Below are 15,121 nucleotides of genomic sequence, written 5' to 3'. Positions count from 1 at the left end.
GCTGACACTAGTGAGATTGGTCTTGAGCTCCATGTTGGTCTATCTTATATCTAACAGAGACATTCCAAAGATGAGGATTGAGCATTTTCTCTGGAGCTTCTTGTGGGGCTCATATGGCCACAGACGGTGCACCTATTGGCACTACAAGAAAAACAAGACTTGGCGATGCTTTTTAAGGCTTTTACCGACGCTTATAAGCATTGGTCTATTTTCTTTTGACGCTTTTAAAAGCGTCGCCAAAGCGTCGGCTATGTCAGAGTGGAAAAAAAAATTGCCGACCATGGTGTGGGGGACAATCTGCCAGCCGATTCGCGAGAGAGGGCTAGGTGTCCAGTCTCTTCTTATAAGGAGAGAGGCGCTGATTGCTCGGCATGCAGCGAACTAGTACTTGAGCTGCAATACTTCTGGAGTCAGGTGATGACTGTTCGCTATAGATCGATTATGGCAGGCGAGGTAGCTCAGAGTGGCCGGAGGTGCTCCTTTCTCTGGTCGGATATTTGCAGGTACATGCCTACTACCTTGGCTAACACCAAGTAACTGTTTGGTGATAGGGGTAGTGTTGATGTTGTGGAGGACTCTTGGGTAGTTACTCTTTCGGTGAGGCTCTGACCAACCATGGTCAACATTGAGGCTATGGACGGTCTATAGGTTTGCGATCTTTTTCGTCTTGATGGGGCAGGATAGGATACAAGCTGGATTGGCCATCTATTTGGTGAGCACCTTACGGAGAGAGTCCAAACACTGGCAATTCCGGAAGTGCTAGTCTAGATGTGAGGGTTTGGTGTACGTCCTACAGTCCCAAGGTCAGAGTGAGAGACATCTATGGCCTTCTTTAATGGGAGCAGCACCCGAGGCAGAATTGCATCTGAATTTGGAGGTTCGATCTTCATTCGAGGGTTGTACTGTTCCTCTAGAAGATGGTTTAGGGCTATCCACTAACGAGATCTATGTCGACCAAGAAGGGTTTGGGCATCCAACCACAGTGCTCTGGGTGCTAGATGGAGGAGACGGTGGACCACATTCTGTTTTAGTACGATCAAGCTAGAAGAGTTTGGAGGCTCGTTGATATCCCGCTAGATGCTCGGTGCCAGTCGGGCCCCTTCACCCAGGAGCTGAGATGGTGGGCCGCCGCTTCTCAGACCTTATATGTGGCCATTGGGGCAACTTATATTGCTTATTATATTTGGCTGGCTAGAAATGCCTAAATTTTTAGGGAGAGCAGCTTAACACCTAGGTTCGTCGTGGAGCGGGCTCATGTACAGGCGGCAAAGATCAACCATGCAAGTCTATAGGATAGGTCTTTGACAACTCGGGGCATCTAGAGCTCTATATTTGCTCTTGTAGTGCCACGAAAAGTGTTTTTCACCTAAAAGCCCCCACCCTCTTTAACTTCGATTAATGCGTGTTGGATGGTGGCAGAAAGGGTAGTGCATGCTTCATAATCAGAGGCCCAAACTCTAGGGTGGTCTTTGATATTTTTGTTTTTAGGGCAGAGTTAAGGCAACTTGGGCTGGTCTGTGTCAAGCCAGGCTTGTTATATGGGCTAGTGCAGTCCTGCTTGAGAGTGACTCGGCAACGGTGACCAGTTGGATCCAGAGGGACACCTGCGGCATGGGCGGCTGCCACCTGTTGCTCCGAAATATTCGAGCCATGGTGGGTGGAGATGTTGTCTTTTAGGCGAAGCATGTATACAGAGAAGCTAATGGAGTTGCGGATTGAGTGGCCTCGTATGTGACCGACCACTCTAGGGGAGATCTCTGGGTTGGGGAGAAGGAGCTGCCTAGAGCGCTCTGAGATTTATTATTTTTTGACTTTTTTAGATGTATTCACACTAGAAGTATATGAGTCATCTGTTGTAGCAAAAAAAAAAGCTATGCTGGCCTTGCCCAATAACTTGTGGCTCGATTCATGCCATTCTTTTATAGTAGAAAATTCTGCCAGCTATCCTAGAAAAAAAAGCATGAGATCTTCCCAAGTGAATATATCAAGCAAATTCGATAAGTACTATAATTCTTAAGATGCATCCTAGGTACCAAGGATTATCACTTTGCATATCAAAAGCAAGTATTGTATGGTGGTTTTGTTAGTGTTGCAAGTGTCTTTCCCAAGTTGAGTTTTTGTTGCTATTAAAAGCACCACTATTATCTATCATAACAAAGAATGAAATGTTTTACTGGTGCTAAACATAGTTTGACTCGAAATGTTTTTTTTTCTTTCTTCTTCTTTTTTTTTTTGGTACAAAACCTGAAATGTTTGTTTACCATCATTATTCTAATAATCATTTCTATGTTGAGCGGTGCTAATTGTGTTTGTCTTCAAATTTAAGGCAATTCAGATAGAAATACTCGCCATAGATGCATGTTTAATAAAATAAGAATTATATCATTATTTGTACATCATTCGACGTTTATATGGAGTTGCATGTAGAGTGCTAAGCATACCGTATATAATTCAAATAGATTGTTATATGAGGAAGGTACATGATTAGTTGATAAGAGCTAATTTGGTGTCCATTTGAAGATATTTTTGTCGCTAATAATACTGATTCAATATTTAGGTGGCAAATAATCATTTACATTCAAGATAGAAAGATGGATGTTTACACCCTATTTCAACAATTCAGATGGTAGTTGTTAGCAGGCACCTTATGGATCAGTTTAGATAGAGTCAGAGTACATAAAAATCACATGATCCTTGCTAGACTAGATAGAGTTCAGTTATAATTTATACTAAGCATAGAGGCGTAAGTTAAAAAGGTAAAATTTGACCATAATAAGAACATGCTGGCTGAAAAATTGGAACTTGGCTGTGATTAATTATGATGCATTAGTATAGCTCATAGGCCAAAGGATATTGAATAGTGATGTAGTTTGCGGGTACACTATGCATGGGATCATGGGAGCAAATCTTCAAAACTATCAAGAATCATGATGGGTCGTTATAATATCAGTGGTTGTATTTAGTTATTTTGTTCTTTAGTATACATAAGTGTAATTATACTCTATAAAAAAGGAATCTAACTTATCAATGCATTTTATGTTATCTTAGCTTATAGTAGATTTCTATCTTAGGAGTAATATTAGTTTAGATTTTCTACTACCAGAGCCTAGGCTAATCCCTATTGCTATTCAATTTTATTTTCTTCAAATGATGGTGTGACAGTGATAAAAGTCCTTAAGGATCAAGATATGTTGATCCATGCTACTCTTATATCCTCCTCATTTTGATCATGCTTTTTTGGCCGATCTAATAGCGCACCTATCCTCTTTTTTGTGATTTACATATAACACCCTACCAAAAATTAAATTTACTACGTTCACTAACGTGCAATCCACGTGATTGCTTCGGTGATGAAAAACCCTCGCCCTTCCCCCTCTCACTCTCTCTCCTTCCCACTGCGGAGGCCATGCTCGCCTCGATGCGCAGCATCCGGAGGCTCTCCTCTCTCCGCCGTCTCCTCCACCGTCCCTCTCCTCCTCTGCCAGGAAAAACCATCCTCCGATCTCCTTCCCGTCTCCAGAACTCCGTCTTCTTCTCCCTCTTCTCCACCGGCACCTCCGGCCCTTATGACGGCGGCGATGGCGGAAACGGCGGATGTAGAGGTGCCTTGTCTCGCTCTTTTTCGGAGGAGGATGAGGAGCCTCTGAGCTATCGGCACACCGATGCCTACGCGGCCATCGAGCTCGCGCTGGACTCGGTTGTGAAGGTTTTCACGGTGTCGAGCAGCCCCAATTACTCTCTCCCGTGGCAGAATAAGTCCCAGCGGGAGAGCATGGGCTCTGGTAAGAGAAAACCCGCTTCTAATCTGAGCTATGGGTTGGTTTTATGAAGCCCGGGCCTTTTATCAGTCCGAGGTTTTCATCATTTTTTTTGATATATTCGATGGATCGAACTTAAGAATTTATTTCGATAAATAGCATAGTAAAAAAGACACGTTGTCCTCGGTTTAATCCTCAAATGACCGTGTTTGCAATGCGTTATGTGATAGTGAAACATAAGAATCACTGGAAAATAAGGGGACAATAAGATTTTTTTTTTTTTTTAATTTCCTTTACAGTGAATAGCCTACATTTCATATGCTGGTTATCGGAAGGAATAAGAAGATGTTGCTTCTCACAATTCCACTGTGAGATGGAATCTTCAGATAAAGGATTGCTTATTGCTAGTCAGAAAAGATGGTTCACAGAGACACATCCCCATACTCCCACAGGCATGCTCTTTCTGAAGAAGAAAAATCTCGGATCTCGTAAAGTTGTAGACTGGGTAGACTTAAAGCTCCTTTGCAATGGGCTCATTTTACATACAAGAGATTTTTTTTCTCTTTTTTCTAGCTCCTCATTTTGTATATGAGCAAAAATCATTCCCATTGAACCCTTAAGGTTGGGACCAAGGTGGGATAGAATTAGGAGTGGATGGAAGACCTACACATTTTACCATGTGTGTGCATGGCGAAGAGATGGTGTGGAAGCTCAGTACACACAATAAGGTCTATCTAATCGCCAAGGGTTTATTTACTGGTAAAGCTTGCTGTTTGCACCAGTATTGGCTAATATGCTCAAAACACTTTTATGTGTTCCTGCAACATACAAAATTAATATAGGATATTAAACATTCAGAATGATATATAGAACTATAGAAGTAAGTAAAAAAAAAAGCAAATAACAACAAAAGGAATAGAAAAAAATATAAAGCCTTTTTTTTTGTTCCTTACCTAGCAAATACCAAGTAATATGGAGGTTTTACGTTCTCCTAATCATCACACTTATGCATGTGTGGGCAACTGTTAGAAGTGCGGATTCTTCTGCAGTTTGAAGTCTAGAAGATGCCAATGGCTGCTTGTCAGTGATTATAGTAAATGAACAGAAGCAGGGATAAAGTAAATAATTTCTTTGTTTATGAAATATAGGTACTATAATGAGTTTGGTACTCAATGATTAAGCAGAGCAAATTATTAAAATCACGATTTCTAATTTGCTTACTCTAGATCTTATTAACACAAAGCATGTATAAATTAGTAATGCAATTCAACACATATTACTTAAAGAGGTCCACATTTGGAAAAATAAAAACAACTTATTTGATCATATGCTGCAAAAATGCTATAAGGAAAATTCAAACCTGAGATATAATTGAAAAAAAAACTTGAATCGTTCTGCTACTTGTTTTATTTCTTCTTACTTCTGACTGTTCTTTTCAATTTTTTTTCATTTGGTGGTGTATATAACGAAATAGATATGAGAATGATGAAGAAACATTACATTAATACCCTCTCTATCGTTTGGTGCTCTAAGTGACATCAGATGATTTGAAACAGACCAAACCTGCTTGACTAGCATAAACCTAGTTGGAATTTGATTTAGGTAATTTACTAGCTAGTACATCTTTCTTTGTGCCGTATGAGCCAGTTCTCCGTAACCCAACAAATACCGTTATATAACAAATGATTCAACTAGTAGTAGGCTGATTCTAAAATAGTAGGCAATGAAGATAATGCAACCAATAAGCCCCATAAGCACATACACAAACAAGTCATAAACATGCTGCTCATGCTTGTGACATGCACGGCATGCTACATCGCATGCCTGTACGGACTTGTATGCATGCATATCCATAGCCCACATTTCATATGTGGAATCTACCTAGCTCCCCTGCACTTATAGAAGCTTGAGACTGTGCATTTACAAGAATATGGCTATTCATGGTTTATAGGCATATGGCAAAGGTCCTATGAGTCTTGCCAGCACTTGTGGACCCCTATCCTTGTTCATGTGTGTGATAGCATGTAATATCTTGTTTCATGTATCAGTGACTTGCTATGTCTTTACAACTGCATGCACATCCTATGAGGTAATATGCATGTCCATGGGCAACGTGGGCCTATAGCCATGTATAGGGTGCCAAGTCCATAATGAAATTGACTCTAGGTTTTTTTGTGATTACGATTCCGTCTGAACCAAGCTTAAGCCTTCTTCAAGTTGTTCTGAAACTACATTATGCCATGACCGATCCATATCATTTTTGCAACAAGGCTGAATAAGACCCAGATTGGTTTGCACTTGGGTCGTATGATGGCTAACTAAATGTGCACTCAGGTGTGCCTTGAAAAGTTCCCCCAATCTAAAGCCATTAGGAATTGCAAAGTATGCAGTAACTCTATCAGTAGACCATGGTACCCTTTTGGGGACTAAATTGAGCTAGCACATTGGCTCATATCCTATGCAAGGATAGGTTTCAAACCCATGACATGCTTTTTACAAGATTTTTAATTGGCCCTAGACTGTGGTAGTAGGTTGTACATATATTGTATAAAAGAATGGATTAAAAAGCTGGCGGAACAAGATGGTACCATCAGCATATCATACTGGTCCATTGCAAACCGACACTTGTACAGGTATTGAGATGCCGAAACCATCTGTACAAATACATTCTGGCCATACCAGACTATATTGGTCCATGCCGGTGTGTACGTATGGTACCTACGAACCATCCCAGCCGGTATTGACAGTTTTTCATTTTTTTTGATACTGTCAGTTTCGATATGTACTGTCAGTACTGGTAATCTACCAATATTGTAGCATTCCAATAGAAAAATGGTATGGGATTTAGTATTGGTATTCAAAACTTTGAGATAAAGTGAGATTGAAGTTCAGTTACAGATCTTCCTTAACTTCCGATTATACTTGACTGAGCCAATGGAAGCTGCTCATCCATATTTGATCTCTAAAAACTTTGAAAAACTGACATAAATCGCTAAGTTAACTGAAGCAATCGTTCTATGTTGGTTTGATTTGATTTTTAGTGGACGACAGATACCCACGTTAACTTGCTAGCATTTTAAGACTGCAATACCTGTTTCCCGAGACTCGTATTTTGATGCAATACCAAGTCAAACACTTGAAATAACTAGCAAGACCAACTTAAAAGTTCCAATTGCGTTCAAGGTACAACATCTTATATGTTTTATCATGCTCATTTTATGTTTGTGCTTCTGCTCTGTCTTTACTTTCAAAGATTGCAGTCTTTTATTTCCTCAGAGATGAAGCTTTGATGAATCAGTCATCTGCCAATTAAACTTCAAGCCCTGCAATCATATTTACATAGCCAATTACACATTATTTGTATATTGTGTGTACATGGATTTCTGTTTATTGGAGCTCAACTTATGGAACTTAATGTCTACATATCCTAAATGAGCTTCACTTTACTTTAAATTTTGATAAATCATACTGAGTTACATTGATTTCATATAGGATTTGTGCTTCCTGGACGACGTATTTTGACCAATGCTCATGTTGTAGCTGATCATACATTTGTTCTTGTAAGAAAGCATGGTTCGCCTACCAAGTATAAGGCGGAAGTCCAAGCAGTTGGTCATGAATGTGACTTAGCCCTTCTCACTGTTGAAAATGAGGAATTTTGGGACGGCATGAATTATTTGGAACTTGGTGATGTTCCTTTTTTACAAGAGGCAGTTGCTGTGGTTGGGTACCCACAAGGTATGAATTTAAACAATATCTGAATGGCTTGTCCAATAAAATTTATAAAATGACAAATTTGTTTTTTTTTTTTTTGTATTTTAACTAAGTTTTGACACCAGTTCCTTATTTACGAGCATGTAAAGAAATTGCATTTTCATTCTTCTACCCAAGACTTGAAATTTTATAGTTTTTCCTCATAGATTTTAGTAAATTCAATGAATAGTCATTTAATTATTTTTTTCCCGTCTTTCTACTACATGGAAACATCAATCCTGCAAATTGGATGAGGTCAGATTAAAAAAAAGATGATGAAAATTAGTTTCAACACTAAGGAGGTCACTTCGGATGTAGCTGTTCCCTTGTGCTGCATGTTAACATTGGCTTAAGTTGCATTTTTCCTCCCTTTTTTGATAGCTTCACCCTGGTATTGGGTTACGGTTGCATAGCACTGGTGTTACTTTCCACCAATCAATTTTTAGCTTTTGCTTGTTTGGTACTTAACTTGTGTTGTTAAGAGGCTGCCAGTTTTGTTGGTTAAACATCTGCATCATGAGATCTAATATGAATAGAAGAATCAGATATCTTGTGTTAGAAAGAACAGTGGTTTGGAGGTAGTTGAATTGTAGGTGTAAGGAGTAAAAGTCATGCTTTGGTGTGTTAGACTGTTAGGCCTATTTGTGGTAAATAATTAGAAGTTTCTGATTTCTAGTTATTTCTACTTTGGAACTACTAGATGAGTCAATATTTATAGATAATTTTTCTAGTCACATGTGCATCTGCAGTTACACATCGGAAACTGAATGAGCCCCTAAGTGGTTTACATACTTTATTAATGATATGGCTCAAGAGACACTCAGCGCCTGACATCAATGTCTATGATGTATTTCCTCCTTTTTTATGCAAGCTTCACTCTATATACTGTACCATGAAACAAAGTAGTCAAAGGCTTAAGGTACACTGAGATGTCAAGTTCTCTTGGATCCTAGGTGCAGGGTGCTTAAGAGTGGTGCATGCCTTGGTTTATTGTGGCGCAAAATTATAAAAATATATAAACAATTATGAATATGTGATACTAAACATATTTAATGATAAATTATCAATTAATCAACAGAAACAAAAAATTAGAAAGCATAGAATTCATGTTGACACACATATGAAGGATACATATGAAGGTTTGCCATACCATACCGAGCATACCGTACCGTACTGGTACCAAATTGACATGCAGTCTCATACCATACCGACATTCAATACTATACCATGTACCATAACAAGATGGCACTGGTACGGGGTCTGGTATCAAGATGGAGAACCTTGGATGCAAGCAAATTGTCTTAATATTCCTCATCTTATACAGTTGGTTGAGTTATGAATCAACATGTCTTGTAACATATGAAGTAACTTTTCTGCACAAATACCTTCAAACTTTAGTTTCTGTTGGTTAGCTTGAATAAGTTTTTATGAGATAAACAAATTGACAGCTTAGAAAAGAATTATGCTGAATTCTTTTGCATTTTGCTGAAATTTTGGAATTATGGAAATAAGAGAACCAGATGGTTGAAGTTCTCCCTGAGAAACATTAAATTATTTTGCAGTCAAGTGCAACTTAGTCTCTCATTTTTTCTTGCACTTGGAAAGGTATGATCATTTGGACAATAATGCATAGATATGACAAATTAATGATGTTGCCTAGGTTGGTCTTGAAGTTTTCAATTAGATCATTCTTCGGACCAAATTATAAGTTTGGATATTTTTCATATTTTAGGGGATAATTAGTAATTACTTTCCTAGGTTATAATCTGGAATTTAGGCATACTTTTAGCTAGTTTGGTATATAATTTTGGTAAGATGCATCTTTTGGATGTGCTTGGTGCACCAAATGGACTAGTTTTGACCAATTTATCAGGGCATAGAAGTGCTAAAATGAGATTTGGGCTTTGAATGCCTTTTTATAATTTATTTAATGATAGATTTGGGTCAAGGGCCATGGTTAGTTTAATTAAATCAATGGTCTAGATCAAGTTCAGGTCTCTTAAGGTTATAAAAAGTTAGAGCTGGTGTAAGGAGACGTGCAGAAAATCAAGCAGAAGATCTATTTTCTTGTTCTTTCACACTTTTCCCATCCTTGACTGAGGGCCGATAACTTCCAGGACATGGTACCATTCCTTATCACTGAAAAATTTCAATATGATATTGACAAAATCATGTTTTAGTTTTATTTCCAGATTAAGTTGCCCATGAGAGGTACATTCAAGGGTGCCACACATCATCAAATCTACTCTGTAGTAAGGCACCTGCATAATTTGAATAATTTTGTTAATGATGATGATCTTTTTCCAACTCTTTTTTCTTGCCTCTGTTCTGACTTGTTATTTGTTTCTTTATAGGCTTGGTGATGTTTTCTTGTTAGAGGTGGACTGCACCAAATGTGATGATTGTATTGGTCCCTTGTTTGTGTGGATATTCCTTTCTACCTATGAGTGTTTATAATGTTATGATTGTAACTTTGTCATTACCGGTATTACCAGCACCATGACTGTCCAAACACTAGCCAATGAGAAATCTTTCTTGCATATGTTTGGCAAATGCCACATACTGAAATATCCATGGAGACTAATTTAGTTAAAAAGTAATAACTGATTACTTGCATATTATAACAACTCCTTCCATGCTGCAGGTGGAGACAACATTTCTGTTACCAAAGGGGTTGTTTCTAGAGTTGAACCGACACAGTATGTTCATGGTGCTACCCAACTCATGGCCATACAAATTGATGCAGCGATCAACCCAGGGAATAGTGGAGGACCTGCTATCATGGGTGACAAAGTTGCTGGAATAGCTTTTCAAAATCTTGCAGGTGCGGAAAACATTGGGTGAGTCTTAGACATGGTAAAGCTTTACTGCCGTTTCTGTCTTATTTTTACAGTATTATTGCTTTATGCATGACTTCTCTTTTTCTACTTTGGATGATTTGGCTTGAATGTTTAGAACTCTATGTCTGTGTCAATGGGAATATCTTTGCTTTCTCTTAGTCTTTCTTGAACTTAAACATTTAACTCTTAGTGTATTCTTTCCTTATCTAACAATATTTAGTTCCCATTGGCATGCAATTAAATGAAAGAAATCCATATTTTGGAAGTACCCATTGTACCTATTTGAATTGCATTATCATTTGTCTAAATGGCATAAAGGTTGTATGACATGGTTTCAAGCTTGAGCATCCCATTCTATTATAGACATCTAATGGGAAGGGGGGTTCCAATGAATATGTAAATATAAATATCAAATATCAACATTATTTAATTATGCCAAATTTTGATAAACAAGTTCCTCCATCAGTCTTTCTCTCTCTCTCTGGATGGTGTCTTAGGGGACAATGAAGGATGCTCAACTTTTGGAAGGTGTAAATATTGCATTTATAATTGCATGCATTTAAAAGAAAATATGTCACTATATTAGCAGGATAAAAGCATGTATTATAACTTTCCATTTAACTGAAATATTTTGCTCCAGACATTTTCAGCCCTTCAGTCTTTACCATCTTAGCCAAAGTTGGACCGAGTGAATGTGTTAAGTCCCTTTGGGCTTGTTTTGGATGAATTTGGTTTCATTTGAAACAACTGATTTAGGGCAAGACCATTTCATCCTCCATCATAAAAGATGAAATGCATAGTCTGAATTTTGATTGCTGCTCTGAAATTTAAAAATTGATTTATGAATTGAAAATGTCTCAAATTACTGAAATATTGGTTTCTCTTTTCTATATCACAGCCTTCAGTCAATTCTCTCTTCTGCAGGTATATAATCCCAGTTCCCATAATAAAACATTTTATTGCTGGAGTGGAAGAGAGTGGCAAATATGTTGGATTTTGTTCGCTGGGATTGTCATGCCAGGCTACCGAAAATGCTCAACTAAGAGAGCACTTCCGCATGCACCCTGAAATGACTGGTGTTCTTGTGAACAAAATCAATCCCCTGTCAGCTGCCCATAGGGTATTAAAGAAAGATGACATAATTCTTGCATTTGATGGTGTGCCTATAGCAAATGATGGAACAGGTCGGCTAAGTCTTGTCTATCTTATCCACTTTAGTCTTTTTGTCTTTTCAAATTCAAACTGAATCTTACTTCTGGCACATATTATTTGTCTTTGGAAATAGTTTCTGTGGAATATGAATCTAATCCATGATAGATGTAGTGGAATTTGTTGGTTTTGATTGTGCTCATGTTTACCTTCTTCGATGCTGTGGTATTTGCAGTTCCTTTTCGAAACAGAGAGAGAATAACTTTTGATCATCTAGTTTCTATGAAGAAACCCAATGAAACTGCACATGTTAGAGTATTGCGAGATGGCAGAGAGCATGAATTCTGCATTTCTCTTCTCCCTGTGAGTATGGTTACTCATGTCTCGTATAGCAATAACCTTTTTTATCATTTCTGTATATATAGTACCAACAAAAAAAAAAGATCTGATGCTAATAGTTGTAGTTATGGCAGCAACAGGAACCATGTTGTTTTCTTTTATTTCTTTTTTTATAAATTTAAAATTCGAGGGATGGACAATGAGAGAGAGAGAGATATGTGGAGTAGGATTCAAAATGTTCATGATCATTAATGGAACTATGATTACACTCCTAGGTCCAAGACATCTTGATTATATATTTTTTATCACTCTTCACAAGAGCTGCCCTTTTGTTATTTTTTAGATGGACTAGGACAGAATTGGAGCTCCAATTGAGATCCTTTTACTTCTGAGTAAGAGTGTAGATGCTAATCTTACTTATGAATAACATGTATGCCTTTTTGATTTTGCAGTTACAACCTTTGGTTCCTGTTCATCAATTTGATACGCTACCTAGCTATTACATTTTTGCGGGTCTGGTCTTTGTTCCATTGACCCAGCCATACCTTCATGAGTATGGTGAAGACTGGTATAACACATCACCCCGCCGACTATGTGAGCGAGCATTGCGAGAACTGCCTAAAAGGGCTGGTGAACAACTCGTCATCCTTTCTCAGGTATCTTCTCAAAATTATATCATTCTCTCATGTTTTTATCTTCATAAGACATCTGGGGTCTGAAGATTTTTAAATTTCAATGAATGATTGGTCTAGTTTTTCATTCCCATAAACTTTTAATATCGGTAAATATCTCACAGAGTTGCTGAAAAAATGTGAGCTGAGATATGCTAATGATCCCTAGTGCAGATTGCTTCAGGATAACAGTTTTTAGGTATTCCTTTTAATTAAAAATTATCTATTGACACTAGAAAGGATAGCATGCTTGAAAATAGTTGAAGAAGCAAACTCACGTGTACCATGACTTAAGGTGAATGTGATAAGGAGCCAGTTGAAATGGTGTGCTCATGAGAAATGAAAGCCAAAAGGACCCTTGCAAGGAGCAGGAATTGGACATGGTCTAGGATTAAAAGAATGGAATAGCACAATATAGGTCAGAAAAAGGAGGAGGGGGGCTCGACTTTAAAGGATAATATACAAATAAAATTTTAAAAATATCATAATAGGAGATGACCCTAAATGAACAGGTTTGCAACCATAGAACCATATAGGATGAACCTTGTACGGAGAAGTACATGAGACATGCTTCTTGAAAACTACTTTATAAATTTACCTTTCAAACTGCCAAGGATTTTTTCCTATTTTAACCTCATCATCATCAATGATGAGTGCCTACCTCTTTAGTAGGGCTTTAAACCACCTGGCATTTTCCTCAGTGATTCTAGCTGTGGAAAAGACTAACTTGGAAAAAAGTGGTAATGACCAATTCAAAAATTGTGTTTTAGATTGGGCCTAAGTAGAAATTATTACAGAACCAGATTTAGGAGTGCTGACCCTGTAAGTTATTGCTGTGAAAATGTAGTTAAAATGTCGAAAATTAATCTTTATCATTTCTTTATCTTCATCAGCAGCAGACATTGGGGATGGTCTGCTGAAAGAAAGGTTGCATCAAGGTTGCTATATTGTCCTTTATCATTTCTTTAATACGTGGGGGAGGATTTTTACAAATTCTATCATGGGATTAGTGTGTTTTCCAGCTGTGGTTCCTGCAATGCTATAGTTGTCTCCCTTAATTGATATCAACCAAGTACTGCATTAAGACTTACATCTTCCTAGGCCATGGTCTATATCTGCCTCTGCATTAACTTTTCTTACAGCTCTAACTGCTATATTATTCAGCCAAAGCTCAAGGAATTCATGACCCCTTGTCAAATATGAATAATCTATCTGGCGTGATACAATTTAAGGACAAAGATCAGGGAAAACCTGTGATAACTTGAAAAAGAAGCAAGCAAACCTATCAGCTAACCTTTTGTACAACCCTGTTCACCTTGTCATGTGTTAGACAAATATATAGAAATTTTTACTTTCTTTTTCTATTTCAGGTATGAAACCATTTGCTTAGTTTGTTTATTTGATGTGCTGAGTTTGATTTGACACTTATAATATATGGCTGACCGAGTGACAGTATCCGAGTAACCACTGTAGTGTCCATTGATTTAGGAAGGTAGTCCCTTTTTTTACCTTTTTTCTTTGTTGTAGCCTTTGTTGTCAGAATCATGATCAATATCAGTATGATTATCTCCAACTCTTTGTGCCTCAGGTCCTGATGGATGATATTAATGCAGGATATGAACGGCTGTCTGAGTTACAGGTATGACCTCTTCTCTTCTGCAAATGTACAGTCCCAACCAAGGACTTTGGTTCCATCAATTTTTCATAATAAACAATCACAGCTGACCAAATTAAAATCCTTGCTAAACCATTTGTCTATGATTCCATGTTTCTTAGTTAATGGATCTAATAGCATGAAATAAATGGCAATCAGGTGAAGAAAGCAAACGGTGTGGAGGTTGAGAATCTAAAACATTTGTGTGAGCTGGTGGAGGGTTGCAGTGAAGAAAGCTTAAGATTTGATTTGGATGATGAAAGAGTAATTGTGCTGAACTATCAAAATGCCCGGCTAGCTACCTCTCGAATTCTGAAGCGTCATAGAATACCTTCAGCAATGTCCAGTGACCTGATTAATGACCAGACAAATGTCTCTGAAATTAAAGTGGCATGCTCCAGTTGATGTGATTCAAGAGACAGGTAGAGAACTGAGGCACTGTTACATTGTATTAGCCCTGCCTAACAGTCTTTTTTCTATAAAAAAAATTATTTTATGAACTATCTCATTGTAGCAATATAATTGTAGAGAACATCACTCACATCTTATTTGAATGTGATGATTTCTGAAGCATTTTTGACCCTAACTCTCAGTAAAGTAAGTCAGTGGCACTTAGTAACAAGCCAATTCTGAGGAGCATCTGTTTTTCCTGGCACAATAATGTAAGCATTTTCTTTTCTTTTTCTTGTTCATTTAAAATACATTTGGTTGCATGCAGAATAAGTCTTTGAAAACAACAGCAGAAAGCCTTTTACAAGAAATATGTGCTGGGCCTCGGTTTCATCACTATTCTTTCAGTTTGATAGAGGCCCTCTTCTTACACTGGATGGCCAACTTTATGATAAACTCTGCTTTGAATCACAGGGCATTTAATATAAACAGATTTCCATGCTACAGCTTCTCATTTTCTTCTCTCCTCTTATCTCTGCTATCTGCATGCAAAAAGTAATATTTGAC

At 37.8% G+C, this 15,121-nt stretch overlaps 1 protein-coding gene across 2 annotated transcripts; it reads left to right on the top strand.

The window, feature by feature from the left end:
• Positions 1 to 3,314: 3,314 nt before the first annotated feature.
• LOC103696831 (protease Do-like 10, mitochondrial) lies at positions 3,315 to 14,803 on the top strand. Of its 2 annotated transcripts, none has more exons than XM_008778552.4 (8): positions 3,315 to 3,782; positions 7,251 to 7,496; positions 10,156 to 10,351; positions 11,276 to 11,535; positions 11,736 to 11,863; positions 12,292 to 12,495; positions 14,099 to 14,149; positions 14,324 to 14,803. In XM_008778552.4, exons 1-8 carry the CDS (start codon positions 3,407 to 3,409, stop codon positions 14,567 to 14,569), a joined length of 1,707 nt encoding a protein of 568 aa, XP_008776774.3. In that variant the 5' UTR covers positions 3,315 to 3,406; the 3' UTR covers positions 14,570 to 14,803. The 2 variants fall into 2 exon arrangements, with proteins under 2 accessions (XP_008776774.3, XP_088563024.1); XM_088706898.1 differs by having other exon boundaries at positions 3,347 to 3,782; positions 14,124 to 14,149; positions 14,324 to 14,750.
• The last annotated feature ends 318 nt before the right edge of the window (positions 14,804 to 15,121 follow it).

Source organism: Phoenix dactylifera, chromosome 11, assembly GCF_051530095.1.
Source record: "Phoenix dactylifera cultivar Ajwa chromosome 11, Ajwa_hap1_PhDact_Kaust_v1.1, whole genome shotgun sequence".
Taxonomy (NCBI): Eukaryota; Viridiplantae; Streptophyta; class Magnoliopsida; order Arecales; family Arecaceae; genus Phoenix; species Phoenix dactylifera.
This window is presented reverse-complemented; position numbering and strand designations above follow the sequence as displayed.

Bases quoted from the DNA above. Each gene is read 5' to 3' on its own strand.
- LOC103696831 (XM_008778552.4), top strand. From the start codon at position 3,407: ATGCTCGCCTCGATGCGCAGCATCCGGAGGCTCTCCTCTCTCCGCCGT. The intron at 10,352-11,275 runs GTGAGTCTTAGA...TCTCTTCTGCAG, and splicing joins GCAGGTGCGGAAAACATTGG to GTATATAATCCCAGTTCCCA. The intron at 11,864-12,291 runs GTGAGTATGGTT...TTGATTTTGCAG, and splicing joins TCTGCATTTCTCTTCTCCCT to TTACAACCTTTGGTTCCTGT.